Source organism: Camelus ferus, chromosome 2, assembly GCF_009834535.1.
Source record: "Camelus ferus isolate YT-003-E chromosome 2, BCGSAC_Cfer_1.0, whole genome shotgun sequence".
Classification (NCBI taxonomy): Eukaryota; Metazoa; Chordata; class Mammalia; order Artiodactyla; family Camelidae; genus Camelus; species Camelus ferus.
In genome coordinates, this window is record NC_045697.1 from 36,357,062 (window position 1) to 36,381,843 (window position 24,782).

Genomic DNA, 24,782 nt, shown 5'->3' on the forward strand with positions numbered 1-24,782 from the left:
GAATTGTTAACTGGGTAACTGAAAGATAAGAAGAAACCTCCAAGGTATCATGCAGGTAGCAACTGCTGGAAGCAGCTATCACCAGTAGGGTGGGGGAAACAAAGGGAAGAGGTTAGAATTACACCTCTCTGAGAATGAAGTGCTACTAGCTAGGCTGGCACCTCTGAGGAGGGGGTGCAGTGAGGCTGGTTCTGTGAGTATTGCGAGAACCACAAACCGGATTCAGCTGCTGCCACAGGAAGGACCTGTCTGCTGGCATGACCCTCAGAAGCAGAAGCCAAGTTCACAGGAGGCAGACAGGAAGGCAGACAGGAAGTGGATTTCCCCACTTCCAGCCTTGCAGTTTCCGTATGGCACCCCTTATCAGCATACCCTACCAGGGAGCCTGCTGAAAGGGCAGAAAGGTGGTCTGCAGGGTCCCAGCCCCAGCATCACGGAGCACAAGGGTGGGTTTAGATCTGAGACAATGACTTAACAACTGGCACAGTAATCCTGGAAAAGAAACTTAACCTTGAGTATCAGTTTTCCCTGTCTGTAAATGGGTGGGGTGGGGGGAGTACCAAATTCACAAGACTACTGGGAGGATTAAATGAAACAAACTATGTAAAATGTGTTATACTACCTGAGACAAAGTAGCTATTCAATAAAAGACAATTCCCTCCCCCATTCCCCAAACTGTGGCAAAAGCTAACACATAAAGACAGGGGTGTATGAGAGGCAATAAGAACAATCCAATGAGAAACTTTCAAGCAAAAATAACAAAGACCTGGATCTACAGAAGTTCCTGCTGGGGAATGGGGAGTAGGGAGGAACAGCAATTTGAGTTGATGGGTAAAGCATGAAGGTAGAAGATTTTCTTATCTTTTACACTTACCACATATCAAATGGGACATTGGGCTTATTAGGTTTTAATCTATCTGTTTTGCAAAGTTTAACAATCTCCACACCCACTTCTCACACACACATATACACACACATGTTCCCCTTAATCCCCCCCAAAATTCTCCATAATGAAAGCAAAAGATATAAATGTGATCAGAACACAGCTGTTATTCAGCCAAAACTAGATGAACTCAAGTACCAATAATAGGAAGCAGAGTACTCTCAATGTTGAAAAACGTATATATCAAATAAAATTTTAGAGTGTTTTTTGATTTATTGCTGCTTTTCAAAGCCAGTACTGCTAAACTGTAAAGCAAAAATGATAGTGGGTGTGGCATTGGTGGGGAGCAAAAATCACAACTTTCACCTGGGGCTTCATTAAGAGAAGTATGGTGTCCGAAAAGAGGCAAGACAACATCTTTATTCAGCTCTGGACATCACATTTTAGGACGGACATTAACAAAGTAGAGCTTTGTCAGTGGCTCAGAACTAGAAAAAAATGTGATGGTTAAAGGTGGGAAAGGCTTGTCTTTTCACAAATGGTTGAAAGAACTCATTATACTACTTTGGAAAAGAGAAACTGATGGTGATTATATGGAACTGACACTCCAGTGCCCCCAAAAGAGGAGAGTAAGGCAAGAAGCTGTGTAACATAATGGATCAGATCATCATCTGGAAATGTAACTCAAGAGATTTTCCTGTGCAAGTGTGACCACAGGGGTTTGGGAATCCCAAATACCGCCAAGGTGATTTGGGGAGGTGAACAGAGTCAAGGAAGAGTCAATAGAATGTAATCATAACTAAGCTGAAAATGGAAAAACTATTTAGAATTTTGCTTAAAGAGTATGTTATCAAAAGGGAGACATTCAGTATAAAGACTATAAAAGATAAATTAAGTGGAAAGAATGAATTAGTACATTTCCCAGAAAGGGGGAAATCATCTAACTTGATTTGTTCTGATTTTACTCTCATCAAACAACCTTCCTATAATATGGTTCCCACATAGATTTTCCCACAGATAGAACATAACTGCAGCGCATCTGCTCCAGTTTGCTTGATAATCATAACCTTCGCTCTGCTCGGAGTTTCTTTCTCCTTCAAAATTCCAGGAAATGGGTATTTTCACTGTTTTTACAGATAAATAAATTGAAATCTGGCTAAAAAGTGACAGAACTGTGATTGTCCTTCATGTGTAACCGACTTTACACTCCATCACAATTCGGAGAGTCTAAGGTCACAGAAAACCTAGAGAGATGTATAAGAAAGTAGTGATGGTCTGGTAGTGAATACTGCAAAGAACTGAAAAAGAACTGAGGCCTGAGAGAAATGCTTACATATAGCAGTCTAGGAGACTTTCCGCAAAAAAGTGTCAGGAGCCAGACTACGCTAGATTAATTAGCAAGAAAATAATAAAGAAATAGAGGTGTCAAGCATAGAATACTCTTTCAAGAAACCTGGCTGCAAAACAAAGGACAGTGTCATAAAGAGATCTGTTTCACTTCAGCCCAAACAGGATCTTTCTGCCAGCCATTATGGCCATTCTGCAGAGAGATACGGGACAAACTGGTGAAAATCCCAAACCACAGGGTTAGTCCAGAGGAACAGATTCTCTGTAAAATGAAGAGACTGAGATGGGCACCCTCTACTCACTTCTTCTGTGAGTCAACATTTTGGGTCCAGACAGATGGGTTTCTTAGAGTCTATTTTTCACTTTCAGAATACATTTTTTCATGATGAAATGCCAGTGGGAAAAATACAGTTCAGTTTACAATGTTTTAAAAAATCACTTTTCTGGAACATATCTATTTAGCTAACTGACAATTTAATAACAAGCTCTGGGAAAGAAGGCATATGTTTATATGGGAAATGATAAAATGAATTTTGTTCTTTCTTTCAGCAGTTAAACTTTTCTCCCCTAAGAGAATGATGTTTATTTCTCTTGGTGCTCACGATATTTTAATATGAACTTACCTTTTACTAGGAAATTTCATATTTAAGATCTGAGGTTTCAATCATGGGATCCCTCCCAGTGAATTTAAATATAAAAAAATCTTCAATCTAGAATTAAAATATCTGCTTAATGTCTCAAAAATACCAGAAGGCTCTATTCCAGTCAGAAAAAAATGTGTGCTTCAGTAGAATTTATAGCAGGGGTTGAGAGAACAGTGCATAGTTTAAAGTACATTTCATAGTTTTAAATGCTGCTAGAAAAAGCATTCCAGCCATCTAGGATATCAGAACATTATTTTTTTTTTACGATAAGCAGTTTTCAAATATCAATATTTTATTATGTTTAAATTCCAGCTCTTTTCCTTACTGTTCATGGTTATGTATCTGTTAGCATACAGAAATGAGACATGCCAGAAATTCTGACCCGTGATATGAAGCAGAAATAAATAGCCACAGTGCGTTATCTTTTACTAAATTACAGTTGGCACATGGATAGAGTGTGATCTGGGCCAATCTTTTCGGTCCTTCATACAACAAAAGTTTGCTAACAATTGTCTGATTCTTTCCTTCTTCTTTTTTCTCTCCTCACCCTCCCCCATGTCTGGAGTTAGGGGATAAATCAAACCATCTTATCTAAATTTTTTTTGGTCGACAGAAAACTCAAATATTTAAATTGAATTCCTTATGGGGTTACCCACTTTTTTTTTCTCTTCTGTCTCTGATTATTTTTAAAAGATACAGACCTTTAGAAATGTAAAGTGTGTTGATCTTTCAGGAGTCCTGCACTGAGCAATAAAAACTGATTTATGCTCTGTGACAGCATCATAAGGTTTTATCACTGAAATGCAATATAAATTAACCTTATCACCAGACCCTTTGTGCATTCCTACTTTTCTTTATGCACAATATGAATTAGTTCTTATTTCAACATATTCATGGATAAGGAACTTCTTAAGGTAAACACACTTGTTATTAATGTGCACCTAGAACTGTAGAAAGGAAAGAAAAAAGAAAAGAAGGAAGTGAATGCAGGGAGGGAGAAAAAGAGAGAGAGAGAGAGAAGGTAAGAGAAACTAGAACTATAGTCAAATGTCTGGGTGGTCTCAAAGTAACAACTTTATTTCTATTCGAAAACAACATGAAGGACTTCTGGCAATGGTTGTATGGAATTAGGATGATTTTATAAATAAAGAGCATATTTTCTTACATCAGAACTCTAGATTTAGCAGATGTACAGCTTCGGACAATTTAATTTTTCTCTATTCCAGTTTCTTTATCTGAAAAATGGGATACTCACAGTACCTGTCTCATAGAATTACCCTGAAGATTAAGTAAGATAACTCATGTAAATACTTAGAAGAAGACCTGGCACATTGTAAGTGCTCAATAAATTTTAGTTATTTTCACTTTTCTTATCATCCTTCATGTTCCTTAAAGTCCTCATATATTATCACCTAACACACTGAAAGTTACGATTTTTTTCATATTATGACTCTGTAACTTTTTTCCTTCTAGGCTCATCCACATTCTTTTACTTCCAAAATTTTGTTCTTCTAGTAACTTGACAGTTTTTTGGGGTTTTTTTGTACTCACAAGTAATTAGGAACTTGGGCTAGGAATCTCAGCCAAGAAAAATTTCCTCATCTAGTAAAATGTACTCATAATTATTGGATACCTAACAGTAGATTATAAAAGAAATCTAACGTTTAAAATAGATAAACTTTTATAAGATTCCAGAAATAAATTCTTCCTATTCACCAGATTCAATATTCATATTTAAATATTTCCATATTAATAAAATTATGTAATTTTAAAAACCAAAACACCAGATTCCTTTTCTCAAATCAAAACATTAGTTCTCTGACTTTTTAATCAAAAGAAAAAAGCCATTTAAAGCTTATATTCCTGCAGACCCATTCTTCTTAATACTGAAGACAAAGCCACATGTGAAAAAAAAAAAAGAGAAATGAGAAAAATGATGTATGTGATGCCCTGGTGAAGAAGGGGTAACACTGGTGTGACCAGACAATCAGCAGACCACTCTAAGGGTGAGGGGCTGGGATACAACACGTCCATCTGCTCAACTGATTTGTCAACATAGTCCTTCATTCATCAATTCAAAACCAATAAAGATCTTTTATCCACAGGTGGGGAAAGGGGGTTAAGAAAACATAAGAGTAGGGAGGAGGAGTGGAATAGAATGAAGGGGAGGGAGTTCAGACCAATTTTGATAGTTCTAGATCAAATAACTAACAGAAGGACTCTATAAGCGAGGACTCTCCCGGGCTTCCCAAAGTTGAGCCTAAGAAAAGAGGTCATGGCTGAGCCCCGAGGGCATGGGTACAAATTCCTTCCCTACTCTTTCAACAGTTGACAAATGTCTTTAATACTTTTACTTCGATGCCATGCTGGTTAGGTTGACCCACAATTCAGAGCAGGCTTAAATGAACTTCCTCAGAGCTGGCAGTCACTGCCTATCCCGGTGAAGCCGTAACTTACCCATACTCATCTTGATTGGCAGGTTTTCTCTGCTTGCTGCTTCCACTAGATGTCTCCGGACTTCCATCACTGCCTCTTTGTGCCTGGTGTTCAATAAAGCTTCCCACAGGGTTTTAGCTGCGGGGTCACTGCAATAAAACCACAAAAAGAGCTTCAGAGTACATTTCTACTAGATAATGAAAAGGATGGCAAGCAAAATAATTTCTTAAATTTATCTTTTTTGAGCATGAACGTAATCTTTCCTACTGACAGATTCTAAGTTATAGGGTTAAATAAAGAATAGCTAATCCACTTTAATCAGCACAAAATATTAAGATATTAAGGAGACAATAAAATCAAGCCAAAAAAAGGGATAGGCAGAGGAGCTAAACAATGCTACGAGAAGTGTGGGAAAACTGTACAATAAATTTTTTTGAGAATTTGCTTTTAAAAGTATTTCATATACTGCATAGCACAAGGAACTGTACTTAATATCTCATAGTAACTTATAATGAAAAAGAACATGAAAAGAAATATATGTACGTACATGTATGACTGAAACATTATGCTGTGTACCAGAAATTGACACATTATAAACTATACTTCAATTTTTAAATAAAAGATTAAAAAAAAATTCTCATCAGAGAGAACACTGTTAGAAAAGAAAAAAAGAAAAGAAAAAAAGTATTTCAGAATATGATTGAACATTGCTAGAGTAATATATAAATGTTATATAAGCCATAAATTAAATACACATCCGGAAATGATGTATCACTGATTAAAAGCATATGAGTCTTAGATAATATACTTGTCTGAGAAATACAAAGCAACCTGCAATGAGAATTCCCATTCAAAAATTACTCAATAGAATTCCTAATGAGTAGGTTTCCTAGTGAATGAATATCAGGAATTAGGCTAAGTAACCATGGCCTTAAGTAGCCCACTTTGGGCCGTAGGTTGGAAGGAAGGCACTGCTGAAGCCTTTACAATTAACCGTTGATAACAGCACGAAGCACTGCATTATGCATGGTCTCATCTGGGCTCACTTCTCCAACAGCCCTCTGTCTCACGCAACATGCCACATCCCAGTTATCAATGAGTACAGTGTTCTTTCCGGAAGAGCTCTGCATGGAGCCAAGTATACACATCTGTAGTGACGTTTTACAAACTGAGTATAAAGGAACAAAGATGACTTGTGTCCCTTTTTTAAGGATATTTTCCTCCACTTAAAGCCCCAGTAACATCTCCCACTATCCAGTTAGCGATAGTTTGAAAATCAATGCATTTTTAAACGTTTAGTCTTAAAAGTTGTATCTAACAAGATATTAAGTTTAGCTTTAAAATCAAACCTAATAAAGTATACCTTTAATGTTTGAATTTGATTTGGAATAATGGAATAATGTACTTCAGAATGAATTTAACGTCTGGCACATAATAACCTTTCATTAGCTAAGTAGTTGTTTTTATTATAATCTATTTTTTCTGAGTTGAACTAACATCACTGCTCAACATATTTCACTTATTTTGATCTGATCAAAACTGTCATCATTAATATGAAAATTAATATTTTAAGTTTAATTTAAGTGAGCATGTAAACTACATGCCAAGCTCTATTCTCAGTGGTTGGCATATAGAAAAAAAAAAAAGGCACACGATTTCAATAATTTATTGTCTGGAAGAAGAGGCAAACATATAAGCAAAGAAATTAACAACAACAACAACAAATGTGTGGTAAGAGCATGGTCAATGCTAGCATAGATTTCTCTGATAGCCCAGAGGAGGGGCTCCAATCCTGGCTGGGAGGGGAGGGACCCAGAGAATGATCTCTACTGGAAATGACGAGCAAGTACACAGATACCAAAGCAGCCAAGGGAAGAAGGTATAACTCAAACTAGGAAAGAGAATGGTAAGGAAAGTCTTCACAAAAGATAGGAAATCTTAGTCACAAGACAAGAGGAAGAACATTTCAGAAGGTGCAAGGTCTAGGGACATAATACTAAGGAGCACTGTTTTGCTCCAGGCTAAGGTGCAAGGGGAAGGGCAGCAGAAGTGAGTGCCAAAGAGAAGGTGGAAGCTACTCTAGGAGGGCCCTGCATTCCTTGCCAAGGCTCATAGTCTTGGGTCTGCAGGCGATGGGAAGCCAGAGAGGGTGTGATTGATTTCACATTCTCAGAAGGGTAGCACAGCTCAGCAGTCACAAACAAAGTCTTTATCATCTTTCAAAACTAGGTCTGCATTTCTATGGGGAATCTAAAAAATAATACAAATAAGTCTATTTATACAACAGACACAGACTCATGGACATAGCAAACAAATTTATGGTTACCAAAGGGGAAAGGGAAAGGAGGGAGGAATAAATTAGGAGCATGAGATTAACAGATACATATTACTATTACTTAGTACTCATGTATAATTACACATATATTACTACTATATATAAAATAGATATGCAACAAGGAGTTGCTGTGTAACATGGGGATCAATATTCAATATCTTGTAATAACCTATGAGGAAAATAACCTGAAAATATATATATATAACTGAATCACTTTGCCATACACCTGAAACTAACACAGTAGTGTATATCAATTATACTACAATATAAAATGAATTTTCTTAAAAACAAGGTCTATTTGCTATGGGGCTTTAGGAGAGTTACTTAATTTCTATAAGGCTTTGAAGGCAATGGAGAACCACCAAAGAATTGTGAGCAGGGGAGTTACACTCCTCCCAATTTCCCAAATTTATGATCCACAATCATTCCCTACTTTTATCTCCAAAGCGCCCCAAACCACGGGGACTTCTCCTATACTCTCAATTCTACACACAGAACCTCTAAAGTAGAACTTTACTGCCCTCCTCTTTCCCATGAGGATAACACAGAGTGACTCCAAGATCACAGCAGGTCAGGTAATGCTGTGGTTGCCCCATCAGATTAGTGTAATGGTTAAAATGTGGGCTCTGGGGTCAGATAAATCTGGGCTCAAACTCCAACCATTCTCCCTTCACCACAGCAGCGACCTGGCCTCTCCAATCCTCTTTGGGCACTCCAAGCACAGGGACCTCTTGCCTTCCTTTACCAGGAATGCTCTTCCTACAAATATCCCTCTCTCTCTTCAGGTGTCTGCTGACATGTCATTTTATCCAGGAGGTCCCTTCTTACTACCCATGTAAAAGTGATGACAGCCCATCTCAGCACCTTATCCTAGCACACCCTTTCCCCCTTATGGGGTGTTACTGTCCTGAATAATCCTCATTACCATCTGATTTATTTTGTTTCCATGTTTATCTGTTTGTTGTCTAACTCCCTCATAGAAGGTAAGGTCCTTCTACGAAAGCAGAGACTTCTTTTTTAATACTCATTGCTAATTCCCCACTACCTACAACAGTGCCAGGCCCATTATACTCAAGAAATATTGAATGAACAATGTTCATTAGTTCTGTAACCTCATGCATGTAACCAATCCTCTCTTTTCCTCTATTTCCTCATCTGTGAGATGGAAGTAACGTAGTGACCACCTCACAGGGTGGTCATGAGGGTTAAATAAAACGATGCTTATTATACATAAAGCACTTTCTCAATTCACTGTAAATATGAGCAGTTGTATGGTTGCTGTTCTGGTTGTTACTATCATTACTACTGCTATGGAAGAGACTGGCTCAAAATTTAATATGTTCAAGGGCTGGTAATTTATTAAATAAACCCACTTAATTACATTGAGTAATTTTTCATATAATCCTGACTTGTGCACCAATACCGAAGTCACGTGGGGCTTGTACTCTCTGCCTCTTTTCTATTAAAACATTTAGAAGAAATACATAGCTTCTATGGTGTCTAACACTGATGCAGAACCAGGTCATGAAAATTGTTTTGTTGATATAAACAATTCTGAATGTCTAGATGTGACAGTTGCTAATGTCCACTTTCCATCCCAGTTTCCTAAACACACCATACCCTACATCACACATGGTCATTTTAAGTTTACCAAGCTAACATTCATGAACTAATTCTGGTTCTCTGAATAACCAGCACTGAAGAAGATCAAAGTTGTACTAACTGGCAGAACTGGCAGCAGAGCTGTGTCCTGCGCCCACTTCCTCACCAAGTCACTCTTACTGCTGCTTGGTGTTTTACACACGCACTCCTCTATCAGCATCTGAGCCGAGTACAGGAGTTAATTGCTGCCTTTCTCTAATACGCTTATAAAAGTTGATCCAATAGACATTTCACACTACTGAAGTCTCACATGACGTCAATTCCTGATATCCAATTTTGTAAGTCAAGAAAAATGTCATTGAAATCCACACTAGAATCATGATAGTGTATTTTACATAATTCTTTACCCTCTCCAACTGTACAAACTCTCAGTTTTCCTAATGAGGGAATAAGCAGTGCACAGAGGGCTATCACAACAGGGCCAGTGTCGTGGACTAGTGGTCGTAGCAGTGTAGACTGGGAGAAGCATGGGTTCTGGAACCCAGCAATGAAGGTTCTGGTTGTGCCACTTGCTGGCTCTGTGTCCCTGGGGAGAGTTACTTAGCCTCTCAATACACGTTTCCTCCTCTGTTATCTGGGGATGGTAACAGGACATATTCAGTGTATTGTTATGAGAAGTGAATGTGCTCGTAAATCTAGAGCACCTAGAACAATCTTGGCACATAAGTGCCCAATCAGCATGGCAGTAGTGGCAGCAGTAGTATTAGTAATAAAAAAATCAATGGTCAGAATCTTCTCATAAGATATAGAGGGAAGGCTGTTTTAGAAGTACATTAGTCTCTTCCATGTACTTACATGCACATATGGATAACCGCTGTCAGTAGCTTCATTTTTTGGTAGGAAAAGGTCAACAATATATAATGCAGAATTCATTATGAAATACATGGGAAACTCTAACTCAAGCAATCCCTCGATATATGATGGTTTGATGTAAAGAATTTTGATTTTCAGGAATAAAATAAGAGGCTTTGCTACAGATTAGAGACTCAAAGCTATGGGGAGCTGAAGTCTTCATACAAAGATTTTTAAGAAATGACTTTGATGCTAGCTGCTTACTTCATCAATTTAACAATATTGAAATTCTGGTTTTTTTAAAACTACAATTGTTACTTTTATGAAGAGTTCAGGTGCTAAGTTTCCAGACTGCCTTATAAAGTGGAGGTACAACTTCTGGGTAGAAGTGAACATCAGAAGTAATGTTAGTCATCTTTACGTCTTCAGCAGGATACCACCTAACCCAACACAAACAGATGAAAATCTATTTCTAGTTTTGAAGGCATCTGAAGAGAATTTTATAGTATGCTTGAGAAAAACGCTATGGTCTCAAACAAGTCAAACTGCTTTTAGATACTATTTACACCTAATCTAAACCCTTTGTGCTCTACTGTAAACCAACTTTGTCTTGCTTAGTCTTTTCTATTAAATTCTGGAACAGCTGAACATCTTTTTAATAATTGGGCCCACCCAAAACCAGTTTATTTCTTTTCTTCATGGCCAACTTAAGGAAGAGTTTTTAAAAGGTAAATGAAATGTAATATTAAAAAATACTCTTGAATAATATCCCTACATTCCATTCTGGAAACATTTCAGAATTTACAAAATAATTTCTTAGATCTCACATGATTCTCACCTCATGAGCTAAGCCACTATCACTGCCTCAATTTAAAGAGCCTCAGAAGTACACTAATATTCGCACTATAGGGGTCCCAAAAAGAGAAGAGAGAGAGAAATAACCTAAGAAAATTTTTGAAAAGATAATTACTGAAAACTTCCCCAACTTAGGAAAGGAAATAGTCACCCAAGTCCAAGAAGCGCAGAGAGTTCCACACAGGATTAACCCAAAGAGGAACACACGTAGGCACGTAGTCATCAAATTGACAATTAACGATAAGGAGAAAATATTAAAATTAGCAAGAGAAAAACAACAAATAACATACAAGGGAACTCACGTAAGGTTATCAGTTGATTTTTCAGCAGAAACTCTGCAGGCCAGAAGGGAGTGGCACAATATATTTAAAGTGATGAAAGGGAAAAACCTACAACCAGAAATACTCTATCCAGCAAGGCTTTCATTCAGATTTGATGGAGAGATCAAAAGCTTCAAAGATAAACAAAAGCTAGAAGAATTCAGCACCACCAAACCAGCTTTACAACAAATGTTAAAGGAACTTCTCTAGTCATCAAACCATAAGAAAAGAGAACAAAAAGAATAAAAAGAAGAAGAAGAAGAAAAAAACCTACAAAAGATTGCTTTGGCAGTTCAGTGTCTTTTATGATTCTATATAAATTTTGGAATTGTTTTTTCTAGTTCTGTGAAAAATGTTGTGAGTACTTTGACACAGGAGTTGCTTTGGATCTGTAGATTGATTGGGTAGTATGGCCATTTGATAATGTTGATTCTTCCAATCGAAGAGCACAAGATATCTTTCCATTTCTTTGTATCATCTTCAATTTCCTTCATCAATGTTTTACAGTTTTCAGAATATAGGTAACCTCCTTGGTTAAGTTTATTTCTAGGTATTTTGTTGTTTTTGATGCAATGGAAACGTTTATGCCAGTTATAAAATTCTGGTTTTTGAAGTGGAAAAAAAAAGTGAATGAAAAGCTGCAAATGGCAAAATATCCTTCTTTCTTATGGGTGAGTTGTATTCCATTACATATACTGCATCTTCTTTATCTATTCATCTATTGATGTGCACTTACGATGTTTCCATATCTTGGCAATTATAAATAATGTTGCTGTTAATAGCAGGGTGTATGTTATCTTTTTGAATTAATTCTTCTTTTGTGGTTGGCTTTATTCCTTTGATAACTATGTAAGTTTAAAAAGCTAAAGCTCTAAACGTTCTTAGAAACAATGAACAGTACATATATGTAAATTTTTAAAATATATGCAGTATATTGTGTGTATGTATTTACATTCAATGCATTGTATATGTGCAGTCAAGTTATAACAATTTTACCTAATAAAACTGAAAAATGAAAAAAAAGGGGAAAAAATAATCTAGCCAAGTTGGGGAGTTGCAGGTAAAATAGGTTGGCCATAAATTGATCACTACTGAATCTGAGTGATGGCTCTCTGGGGGGAGCTATTATAATATTCTCTATTCTTCTGTATAATTTTGAAATTTTCCATGATAAAGATTTTTGTAAATGCTGCATTTGAGTATTTAAAAAAAAAAAAAGAGCCTCAGAGAAGCCAACTGAGTTACTTAACTACCTTCAATCTATAAATGGCAAAACCAGGACCCAAGCAACCAGTTTCTGAGCCAGCAATCTTTCTACTATACCATGCCATGCTTATACAATGCAAATCATCAAGGCAAACCCATGATGTAGAATATCAATTATTTTAAACTTTTCATGTTAGTTTTCTTTTCAAATCTTTATACATCCTCTATTCCCTCTTTAAATTCACATGTGGGCCTATAAAGAACAGAATGAAACAGAGTGAAGAGTAAAGTAGATCCACATTAACTCAAGATGCAGGTAAAGTTTCCTCTTAGGATTTTGCCCAGTTTTTGTTTTAAAAAATATCATACTATACCCCTTGGAGGTCATCGTTAGTCACTGACAGTCCCCTGTGATACAATGCCAATCATGTCCCACTTTTATTCAAGTTTCTTCTTTAAATGTTTCTAAAAAGATTTTGCTGAATTTTAAATCATTCTATACATATTTATATAACTGAAAAGACAAAAAACTAAAGTCTAAATTACCCTGAGGTATTATTAACTCTTATTTGATGTTCATTATATCCTCGGGAAAGAAAGAAGGAGAAATGGCCTCTAGCTATTTTATGACTGATAAAACTGAGACAAAATGAAGCCCTTTGCCTAACATCTGATTATTAATAAAAAGGAGGGCAAGGTTTAGAGTTTAGAACTAACATTCAAAGTGCCATAGGCTGTTTCTGTGACCTTGGGTAATTCAGTTCATCTTTCTGGGGCTTTACATCTCCTTATAAATATCATTAATGTTATTATTTTCATTTATTGAGAACTCATTGTCATAGGCAATATGACTATATTATCTCATTGAAGAACAACCCTCCAGGATAAGCATCATTGACCCACTTCAAAAGTGAGAAAGCTGATTCTTAAAGAGATGAAATAATTTGCCCAAATCACATAGCTAATAAATGAAGATTTGAACCCAGGTCCCTGTGAACTCCAAAATCCCACTATGAAACCATGATTCCACACTATTCTGCAAAATAAAAGGCTCAAACGAGAATGCTAATTTCTGAGGTTCCTTGGGTCCCTAACAAGCTATATTCATGGTTTCCTTTATGCCCTAGTTCTCCAAGTTCACGTGGATGAATCTGATTAATTTTGCAACACTCAATGAACGATAGTCATCCTATGCTGTTACTTCTTTTATTAAAATCCTTTTTATTTTTCACAAGTCCAGTGATAGTAATAAAGAGTTAACAAAAGAACAGTCCCAACAGCTTACAGAATATTTTAAACAATTTTCTACCCTTTCCTGTTTTTAAAGTCAAATTTTCCAATGAGATAAACTTCATTTAACTGTAGCTACTGGAACACAATTTTATTTGTTTCCTTGAAAGACATAAAAGTAGAATATTTGTCCTATGAAAAGATCCATTTTATCACTATGAGATGTAATTAGTTTCTGTATTATCAGTAATCACATAAAATGTCAAATACATATTAAATGAATGTCCTTTTTTGATAAAGTGATTATCTTGTATCCTTAAAAATCAAACTTTTATGACAAATTGTCATCTATGAAGAAAACTGCAGGCCAGCAATATACATATAATAATAACCTGCTAGAATTAGCTTTTTTAAGTCTCAGGAGACTTCTATACCTGAAGATATGGTCTTTCAGTTAATTCCTGGCTCTTTATTCACTAGAATTACTCAACTGTGAGTGAAATCTTAGAAGCTGCCTTGGTTTGGCACATATGAAATGTCAAATGCAGTCTGCTAGAAACTAACAGGAAATATTCATCACCAAATGAAATATAAAAAAGACAACATTAATTTTTAAAAGATGGCTAAATGTTGAATCATGGTGCTGCTTCAATCAAGTGGAAGGCATACAATTAAGAGTCTGAGGGTGCGATGTGAATGCATACCATTATCTTGTGACTTAAGTCAGAGAAACGGTTTCTCTGTGGCTTGTACCGGAAGCTAAGCTTACTCACACGGTTTGCAATAGCAGTTACAGTATTCCAACAAAAATACAATGATAACAAAAAATAAATAAATAAACATTTTCAACTAATTTCAAACAGAGAGCAAGCTGACTCATAGGTTTTCACAGCAGGGAATAATGACTCCCATCAGTGGTGAGCTTAATGAGCTATGAAGGTAGGTTTGTTAATTGAACTATTCACCCAGGTTTCAACAGTCATCTTTCCTCTCGACAACTTTTTCAAACAATTACCTCATCTTAAACAAAATTATCCATTAACCTTCATCTCAATAGAGGAGAAAGCAGCTAAACACAGAAGGATATTGAAGTAGACCCCTGGCGCTGGAAAGCAGTTCTTTGTTGCTCCTGTCTTTCAGAATCTGAGCACTTCCTGTGGGCCGGGTGCTCACTGAGGTGCTGCAGGCACAGCTGTGAGCAGCTCCAGTGCCCTGTGCTCCCCGAGCCAGCAATCTAGCAAGGAAGCTGGAACTGAGCATGCGCTTACAGGAGTGACAAAAGCAGAGACAGGAGGCTCTGGGAGAGGAGAGCGCCTGACCTGGTCTCGGTGTGAGGGTGGAGGTCACAGGTAGCTGAGGATTTGACAGTGAGACTGGAAAAAAGGGCAGGAATGAGCCAGTAAAAGAATGGAGTAAAAGCTGTCTAGATCAGAGTAGCATCGTAGGTGGGGGTTCTGAAAAGAGAACTTCAGACATTTGCAAGGAAATTACAAAGTATGAGTGGAGCATGAAGATCTACTTTGACACTGCCCTCATCTTATGTCCAATTATCCAAGGCCTGGTAACCCATATCAGGGATTGTAGACTTTTTTTTCAAGGGCAACAGACTGATCTGATCAGATTTGCATTACTGAAAAATGACCCTGACCTCATTGTAGACAGTAGATCCAAGGACTGGGTGAGAATCTACTGCATAGTCCAAGCAAGAACTGATGGCTTAGACTAGATTGATTCCATAAAGCTGGCAGATCATATCATTCTTATGCTCAAAACCCTTCCATGCTTCCTGCTACTATTACACTAAGTTCCTTATTTTGGCCAACAAGCTTATACACTTTGATGCATTCCTGTAACTACAACTTCACCTCTCAACATCTCAGCTTTATCCATTAGGCCCCAGACCTACTGGCCTGATTTCAGCCCCTTGAATGGGTCAAAGTATGTTCCCAACTCAGGGCCTTTATATTTGCTATTCCCTTTGCCTACATCCCTCTTCCTCCAGATGTTCACTGACTAGGGCTCATTCATTCAACAAATATTTATTGAGCACCTACCAAATGCCAGTTCTGTTCTAGGTTTCCCTCCTTGACCACTACAGCTAACGTGGTATTTCTTATTCCAAATGCCAGTTGCCCCATCTCATTGTATTTATAACATTTGTCATTAACTCAAATTAGGTTTTATTAAATAGAATTTATTTTAGTGAATTCGGAGGGAAGTGATCACAAGGCATTAAGGACAGAAATAGTCTGGCTTTATCAGAATGTCAGTATCCTGGGCCCATTGGTAGCAGTGCCCTCAGGCCCTCAGCACCCCATGGGCCATGGACTGTGCCAGGCACTGGAGGTGTAACAGCACACAAGGGTGACGAAGTCAGGCACAAACCTTCCCTCAGCTAGCCTCCAAAGTCTAGTTGGAGAAAACAGATACTAAACTAGTAGTTATGAGATAATGTACTATAAGCTGTTATAGGAAATACAAGGTATGATCTACAGAAGCAAAGATCAGACAGGAAGCAGGGAGACGGAAAGAGTAACATGTTGGATGGCCAAAAGGTAGGAAAGTAGAACACTGAAGACCTGGAAGGAGTTTGATATAGCTGCAGCCAAGAGTGTGAGCATACAGGAGGGAAGGGAAGGAGGTGACAGGAAAAGATGGAGAAGATGAAAAAATAAGCAAGGAGCAGATCTAGAAAGGCTTTCCAAAACAAGTTAAAGTTTTAGTCTTTATTCGAAGAGCAACAGAGAGCAATCAAAGGATTTCATCAGAAGGGGGTTCAAAACATTTATTTATTATTACTTGCACAGTTAAATGTATTCATAGATGGACATTAAAAATACAATGATTTCAAAGAGTGCAGATAAAATTTACCTTTTAAATATTACCAAACTATGTGAATATAATCCATTTATTTCTTCCTATTAAAGGTTCTTCCGTTAGGTTTTGTTCATTTTTTCCAACAAGTATGAGTGACTCCTTTACACCAGGCCCTGTTCTTGGGACTGGGGATACATTAGTGAACAAAACAGACATAAAACTACTCTCCTTGTGTAATTCATATTCTGAAGTTTACTTTCCAAACATAGCACATGAAAATCATAAAGTAAAAGGAATCTGAATCAAAGGTTCCCTAGAAATCATCTACTGTACTTCTCTTTTACAGAAAAAAAAAACGTGACTATGAGAAATTAAGTACCTTGTTCAAGGTCAAAAAGCTTTGCTGAAAATGCCACTATACTGCAATAATGCCTAGAAAACAAAAATTGCACAGAAGCTGTCCAAAGACACCAAAAAACCCACATCAACACAGTCAGCCTCTCTGGCTCAACCAAAAGGAAGAGATTGCTTTAACGAGGTTTTGTATCCACTGCCACATTTGTTAAAGAATGTTTTCATAACTATCAAATACATTGTTGAAAAAGATAAGATTACTTCAAAACTGTTAAACTCAATATTACACTGAAGTACATTTCAGGGAAGAAGCAGAGTAGAGTGGAAAAAACACAACCCTGATGCACTTCGTACTATGATCTGGTCACTCCCACCTACCTAGCAAATCTCAGCGACGCTATATATCTCTTATACTACAGGACAGTGATTTTCATTATTTGCTCAAGATATTCACTCAAGAATAAAGTAACCAACAAATTTTCTTTGTACTGTTCTAACTGCAGAAAAGCTGTCATTTTAAAAGCAAGAATAAATGTATTATCTGTTATAAGTGTTTAATTAGCATACTAATCTTGTGAATTATGTATTTTTAGTTTGGTATTCAAAAATAAAAAATGCACGCGCCTTCTCTATCAATCTACAGGTAATAAAAATCTATCTGTGTGACTGATCATAAACACACTAGAATGACTTTAACAGTGCAGAAATCACAACCACATGTTAAGAAAACTAAACAAAATACAGGATAAAATACTGTTTAATTGCAGGATAAACAACTGCACACAAGCTTTATAATGTCCAGAATAATAAAAGAACAATCTCCAACTAATATATAATCAAAATTTCCTCTCTTTCCAAGGAATACTCTAAATCATCATTTCTTCCTTCAATATGATACCTTCATTCAGCTGGCAAAAGGCCCATGAAATCTCTTAAAAAATGGACCAGAACATAACATAAACTGCTTGAGAATCATATAAAATAACTGGGGAGAACTGAACTTCACCTCAATACAGATAAACAATTTTTATTCCTACTGTCTACCGGCTCATTAATGATAATACCGTAATCGACATAAACTTAGTCATAATTTCCTCATAACAAACAATAAAGTGTAGAAAAGACTGTTTTTCACATGGATTCCTAATGCATAAACAAATTAACTCAACATGAAGATTTTAAATTACTAACACAATTAGATTACTTAAATCAAATACACATCCCCTCTATGCACATTTTTCTGACTCTGAAGGATATACTTTGAGTTCCATGACCCATTCCAAAGGCCAACACTTGCTCCACTGGGGAGCTCTAGGCTGGATTACATTTGTGTGTTTTGGCTTGAATTCAAGACTTGGAAAGTTGAGGATTAGTTCATGTGTAAAGAAACTCTAAGACAGAGTTAGCGACAGTTTTATAGAGACTTTTAGAAGCAAACTCAATCTGTTCACTTTATCCCTTCTATCACTCCACTCCACTCATTTCAAAAGCCGCACAACCTATTAGTCTATCATACAGTGATTCCAGAATCTATTACTCTGTTCACCATGGGTGACACCATTGTACCCATACACATGTAAGTGTGAAGTTTCAAAGATACTAAATCGAGGAAACTTGATTTGTTGAAATTATTACAGTCTTGTTCTATTCTTCACTGGTTTGAGTTTGGGTTTTGGTTCAGGTGGAATAAGAATTTATATTGCTCCTATTATTTACCATCTTGACTCCCATATATTTTTTTAAGGTATTTTGTACCATGTCCCTTGGCACCTTAGAAATACAGAATCTTGTTGAAGTGTTAAAAGGGATGCAAATCTGAGGTGAGAAGAATATACACTAGTTCTTTCTGTAAGGGTGGTTTAGGGGTCATAATCTGTTTAGGCGCTAGAAAAGAGAACTTTTTTAACTTGTGCATGCTAAGCATGCGTTCTACCACTAAGCTATACTTACTGCCTAAGAGAACTTATCTGGAAGTTGCATTTGCACAGCAAGCATACTATATTTACTTATAATGAGGATGAGGTAGAGTTTCTCATCAAGCTTAATTATTCAAATCAAAGTGTTTTCAACATTGTAAGATAAATAATCTGTGTGTGAGTTGTGTGGAAAAACTGGAGGACTCCACTTGACTAATAAAAGTAGGGAGCTTTATATTATTGTTTAATTTAGCTGCTCCTTGAAATCCAAAACTCTGAGAACCACTTCACAAAGCTCCATTCCTAGGGAACAAAGTTAAAAAGAATCGCTCAGGTTTTCTTCTAGATTATTGCAGCCAAAATTATCCTGTTAGTAAAAGAGATAGGAATTCAGAGTAAAAGCCTAAAAATGAAGGGATTACAAGTACACATGTCTGGAACAGCCCCCGTGAAAAACAGCCATCATGGAAATAGTTCAGCCAAGAAATATTGATGGATGCTAAAGCAGTGGGTTAAAGTTTGATGAGGAAAAGGATATTTACATAATCTCAAAATGTCTCCTTTAATCAAGTGACCAAAGTTGCCACTAGGAGTGGACAAAGTGAAATTGTATGCCACCTGACAGAATGCAATGCAAAGAACACAGCATTGCTTGTGTGATATTCTTCCCAAAAATGGACAATCTGAATCTAATCATGAGGAAACATGAGACAAACCTAAACTGAGGGACATTCTACAAAATAACTAGCTGTACTCTTCAAAAATGTCAAGGTCATGAACATCAAGGAAAGACTGTTATAAAGGGCAGTAAAGAGACGTAACAACTAAATGTAATGTGTGATTCTGACCAATATCGTTTTGCTTTGATAAACAATATTATTGAGATAAGTGTCAAAACTTGTGAGTTAGATGGCAGTAGTGTAACAGTGCTAATTTCGTGATTGAGATAACAGTGGAGAATATCCCTTTGCAAGGAATAGACACTAACGTATTTAGAAGTGATAGGCACAGAGAGATTATTCTCAAATGGTTCAAGGAGGAAAAAATGTAGTTTCATGTACTATTCTTGCAACTTTTTTGTATGTTAAAAATTATTTGAAAAAAAATTTTAAGGTATCAGTCAATTCAAAGAAAAATGTCGAGTAGCTTTGAAAGGTAAGTATATGGATAAGATGCTCTTCAATTAACAAAGTTTGGAAACACTATTCTAAGTAACTGCAAGTAAAAACCTCAGTAATACCAAGCACCTAAATGCTCACACCCCTTCCTAAGTTAAAAATTACACTGGGAGCTTGGCCAAGGTGGTGAAGTAGGAAGACTGAGGTCACATCCTCTCAAGGGCACACCAAAATTATAACTATTTACAGAGCAATTGTTGATTTTAAAAAAAGCAGAAAAGATCTTCTACAACTAAAGATACAGAGAAGGAACAACAATGAGAAAGGTAGGAGGGATGGACATGTGATATAGTCAAGACCCACACCCCCAGGTGAGTGATCCACAAACAAGAAGTTAATTACAATTGCAGAGGTCCTCCCCAAGGAGCAACAGGTCTAAGCCTCACATTGGGCTCCACAGCCTGGGGGTCCAGCACTGGCAAGATGAGCCTTCAGAACATTTGGCTTTGAAGGTCAATGGGGCTTACTTTTGGGAGACCCAGAGACAGTTGCGGAAAATAGAGACTCTACTCTTAAAGGGTACACACAAAAAACCAAACAACCTGATTTTTAAAAATGAGCAGAGGACCAAAACAGAATTTTTTCCAAAGATATATAGATGGCCAACAGGCACATGAAAAGATACTCAACATCACTAATCATCAGAGAAATGCAAATTGAAACCACAATGAGATACCACCTCACACCTGTCAGATGACTAGCATCATTAGGTCTACAAATAACAAATGTTGATGAGGATGGGAGAAAAGGGAACCCTTGTACACTGTTGGGAGGGGTGTAAATTGGAGCAGCCACTAGGGAGAACAGTACAGAGGTTCTTCAAACAACTAAAAATAGAACTACCATATGATCCAGCAATTTCACTACTGGGTGTAAATTTAAAGAAAATGAAAACATTAATTCAAAAAGATACATGCACCCCAATGTTCATAACAGCATTAGTTAAAATAGCCAAGATATGGAAGCAACCTACTTGTACATCAACAGATGAATGGATAAAGATGTAGTATATACAATGGAACACTATTCAGCCATTTAAAAAGGATGAACTATTGCCATTTACAACAACATGGATGGACCTGGAAGGTATTATGCTTAGTGAAATAAGTCAAACAGATAAAAAGAAATACTATATGTTATCATCACTTGTATGTGGTATCTAAAAAGTAAAGCAAACAAATGAATAAAACAAAACAAAAACAGATTCAGATACAGAGAACAAACTAGTGGTTACCAGTGGAGGTGGGGGTTGCAATATAGGATTAGGGGCTTAAGAGGTACAAACTACTGTGTATAAAATAAACAAGATATAAGGGTATATTGCACAGCTCAGGAAATTCAGTCAATATTTTATAATAACTTTAAATGGAGTATAATTTATAAAAACTTTGTATCACTATGATGTACACCAGAAACTAATATAATATTGTAAATCAACTATACCTCAATTTAAAAAAAAAAGAAAAGAAATTATGCTGCATGCTTCTGAAACAATTTAAATTCAAAAGACTCAGAATAATCTCTTTGTACAAAATATAGGTTCTGAGGACCTGTGGCTTCTTTGTGGAGCCTGACATTTCTCAAAGCATAGGAATCCTTGAAACAAAGAAAATTCTAAATTACAAGTAAAGCCAAACTCTGAATTGTGTAAAGCCTTCAGAAGCTCTTACATTGCATTCCTCATAGCAAAGGAGAAATTTAGTTATAGGCTAATGGTGCACAATAATAGGTTTTGGATGTATTCTGAAAATCCCTGTTCTCATTCACCATTAATATCATCTATAAATCAGTTATCGAAATTGAAGTCTAAGATTGGAAAAGCCATAAATAAAGTAGTTATATAATATACCAGTCAGTGATAAAGTCACAGAAAAAGAGGGGGGAAAAAAAAGTAAAGATAATCCTGGCAGGGAAAGAAGTTGTTATTCCACACATAAAGTGACAGCCCTCTACAAACAAAGTACAAAAACGGAGGCAGCTTTTAGTGCACAAAAAAAAAAGAAGAGTTCTGTAATGAGCACTTGGGCTCAAAATCCAGGGCACAGTTTTGCTGGTTCTGTAACTTTTAATAAGTTAACTAACCTCCTGTGAAGTTTTTTCCTTTCAAAAATAAAAATGATACTCACTTGAAGGATTGTTTGGGTGACTTAATTAAGAACTTAAGCAGCTAATCCCTGATGAATACTAAATCTTTATGAAATACTATTTCCCCTCCCACACAAGAAGACTAAAATCTCTAAGTTGTGAAAAAACTATAGAGAAGCCTAAACTCTTGGGTCAATGCTTTTGCAAAGAGTATAATTTAATAGTCAGTTATGAAAATGAACAAAATGTTAGGTAAGAGGAAGGTCTTGCTCAGCATATATCCTTAGAAAGTACTTGATAAACTGAGTTATTAAGTAGACATGGAATATTCTAAATTGATATTAACTATGGGAAAAAATTTGGAATTATAAATGCAGATAACTATAATTTATTAAAAACTCTGAATTGGTAAGGGTACTGCATTCAATCCATAAAATTCCTAATTTCCATGAGTTTTTACTTTATCAGTTAGAACAATCAATAACAGTGCATGGAAGATTACTAGCAAAAAATGTTGCTCCTAATTATTTTTCAAGTTTTAAATATTTTCCACAATAAATATAATTTTATTGTTTTTTTCTGAATACGTAAATGATATGTGCTATTTTAAAAGAATTCAAACAATATGTAAATACAAAAGGAGATAAAAATCATCTGAAATTCCACCATCCTGAGATTTTATTACCTGATATATCGATCAAGATAGGCTAAGTTAATGATGTCCCTTAACCCCCCCAAAAAAAGGGGAAAAAAAAAAAGATAGGCTAAGTTATACTGTGATAATAAAAGACTCAAAAAATCTCAGTGGCTTATAACAACAAAGGTGTGTTTCCCACTCATGTTATAGGTTTACTGAGAGTTGGCTGAGCTCTGCTCTGTCTCATCTTCATTCCAGGATTCAGGCTGAACATTGTCAGTTGCCAAGGCAAAAGGAAAAAAAAGAAAAGAGATGTCAACCATGTGTTGTCTCTTAAAGCATGACTTCTGCCTTTACACCAATGCCTAAAGCAACCAATGTTGCCAGGACTTGGTTGGGGGTGGGAAGAGTAATCAGAGGGAAAGGAGGGAAACTGAAATATTTACAAAACAAGCATATCATCTATCTAACCTAAATGTGTATTAAAGAACTGAGTATGAGATTATTTAAGGATATCTCACTGTGGTTTACATTATTCAATTACTTCTATTAATGATGTAAAATATACATAACATAAAATGAATCATTATGAAGAATACAAGTCAGTGGGATTTATTACATTCACAATGTTGTACAACCTCTATCTAATTCTAAAAGTTTTTCAGTACCCCAAAAGGAGACCTCATACTCATGTAGCAGTTCTCTCCTCTGTCACCTTCCACCCACTCCTGGCAACTTCTAACCTATCTCTACTCTGGGTATTTCATATAAATGTAAATATAAACATAAACATAAAACATAAATGTAAATATAAATGCAAATGGAATCATACAACATGTGACCTTTTGTGTCTGGCTTCCTTCACTCAGCCTATTTTTGAGATTCATTCACATTGTAGCATGTATCAGTACTTCATTCCTTTTCATGGCTGAACAATATTCCATGTTATAGATATACGACTTTTGCTTATCCATTTATCTTTTGATGAATATTTGATTTTTTACAACTTTTGGCTATTGGAAATAGAGTTGCCATGAATATCCATCTATAAGTTTTTCTTTGAATACATGTTTTCAACTCTTTTGTGTATATACCTAGGAATGGAATTGCTGAGCCATACACTAATTTCAAGTTTAACTTTTTGAGGAACTCCCAAACTGTTTTTCACAGCTGCTGCACCATTTTATATTCCCAACAGGAGTGTATGAGGGCTCCAATTTCTCCACATAGCAAATACATGAAAAAGTGCTCAGCATCATTAGTTCTGAGGGAAATGCAAATTCAAAGCACAATAAGGTACAACTTCACACCCCCCAAAATAACTAAAATTAAAATGATGGATATATTAGTCTGCTCGGGCTGTTATAAAAAAAATACCATAGACTGATAGGTTAAACAACAGAAATTTATTCTCTCACAGTTCTGGAGCTAGAAATCCAAGATCAATATGCCACCAGGTCTGGTTTCTCCTGAGGCCTTTCTCCTTGCCTTGCAGATGGCCACTTTTGTCACTATATCTTCACAGTGCCTTTTCTGTGTTTGGTGTCTCTACGTATGTCCTAATTTTATAAGGATATCATTCATATTTGGTTAAGGGCAACCTTAAGGGACTCATTTTAACTTACTACCTCTTTAAAGATCATATTCAATACAGTCATATTTTGAGATACTGGAGTTTAGAGTTTCAACATATGAATTTTAGAGAGATACAATTCATTCCATAATAATGAACAATACCAAAAGTTGTCAAGAATGTGGATCAACCAGAACCCATGTGCACTGTTGGTGAAGGTATAAAATAGTACAACTGCTTTAGAAAAATCTTTGGCAGTTTCTTTTAAAACTAAACATATACCAATCCTATAACACAGCAATTTCACTGAAATGAAAGTATAACCCAGAAATCCCACTGAAAAGAAAGAGAAATGATAGTATATCTTTCTCCCTAAAATACTTGTTGAAGAATGTTCACAGTAATTATACTCATAGTAGCAAAAAACTGGAAACAGACAAGGTTTCTACCAACAGCAAAATAGCTAAGCAAACTGTGGTATATTCATGTAGTAGAATACTACTACAAAACAT

At 36.2% G+C, this 24,782-nt stretch overlaps 1 protein-coding gene across 3 annotated transcripts in view; it reads right to left on the reverse strand.

Annotated features, from left to right (window-relative positions):
* SCFD2 (sec1 family domain containing 2) overlaps nucleotides 1-24,782 on the reverse strand; it is a 358,054-nt gene that overhangs the window by 306,768 nt on the left and 26,504 nt on the right. For all 3 annotated transcript variants that reach the window (XM_032497377.1, XM_032497373.1, XM_032497380.1), the window contains exon 3: nucleotides 5,332-5,459. In XM_032497377.1, coding sequence (XP_032353268.1) covers nucleotides 5,332-5,459 — 128 coding nt within the window. The remainder of the gene's footprint in view (nucleotides 1-5,331; nucleotides 5,460-24,782) is intronic.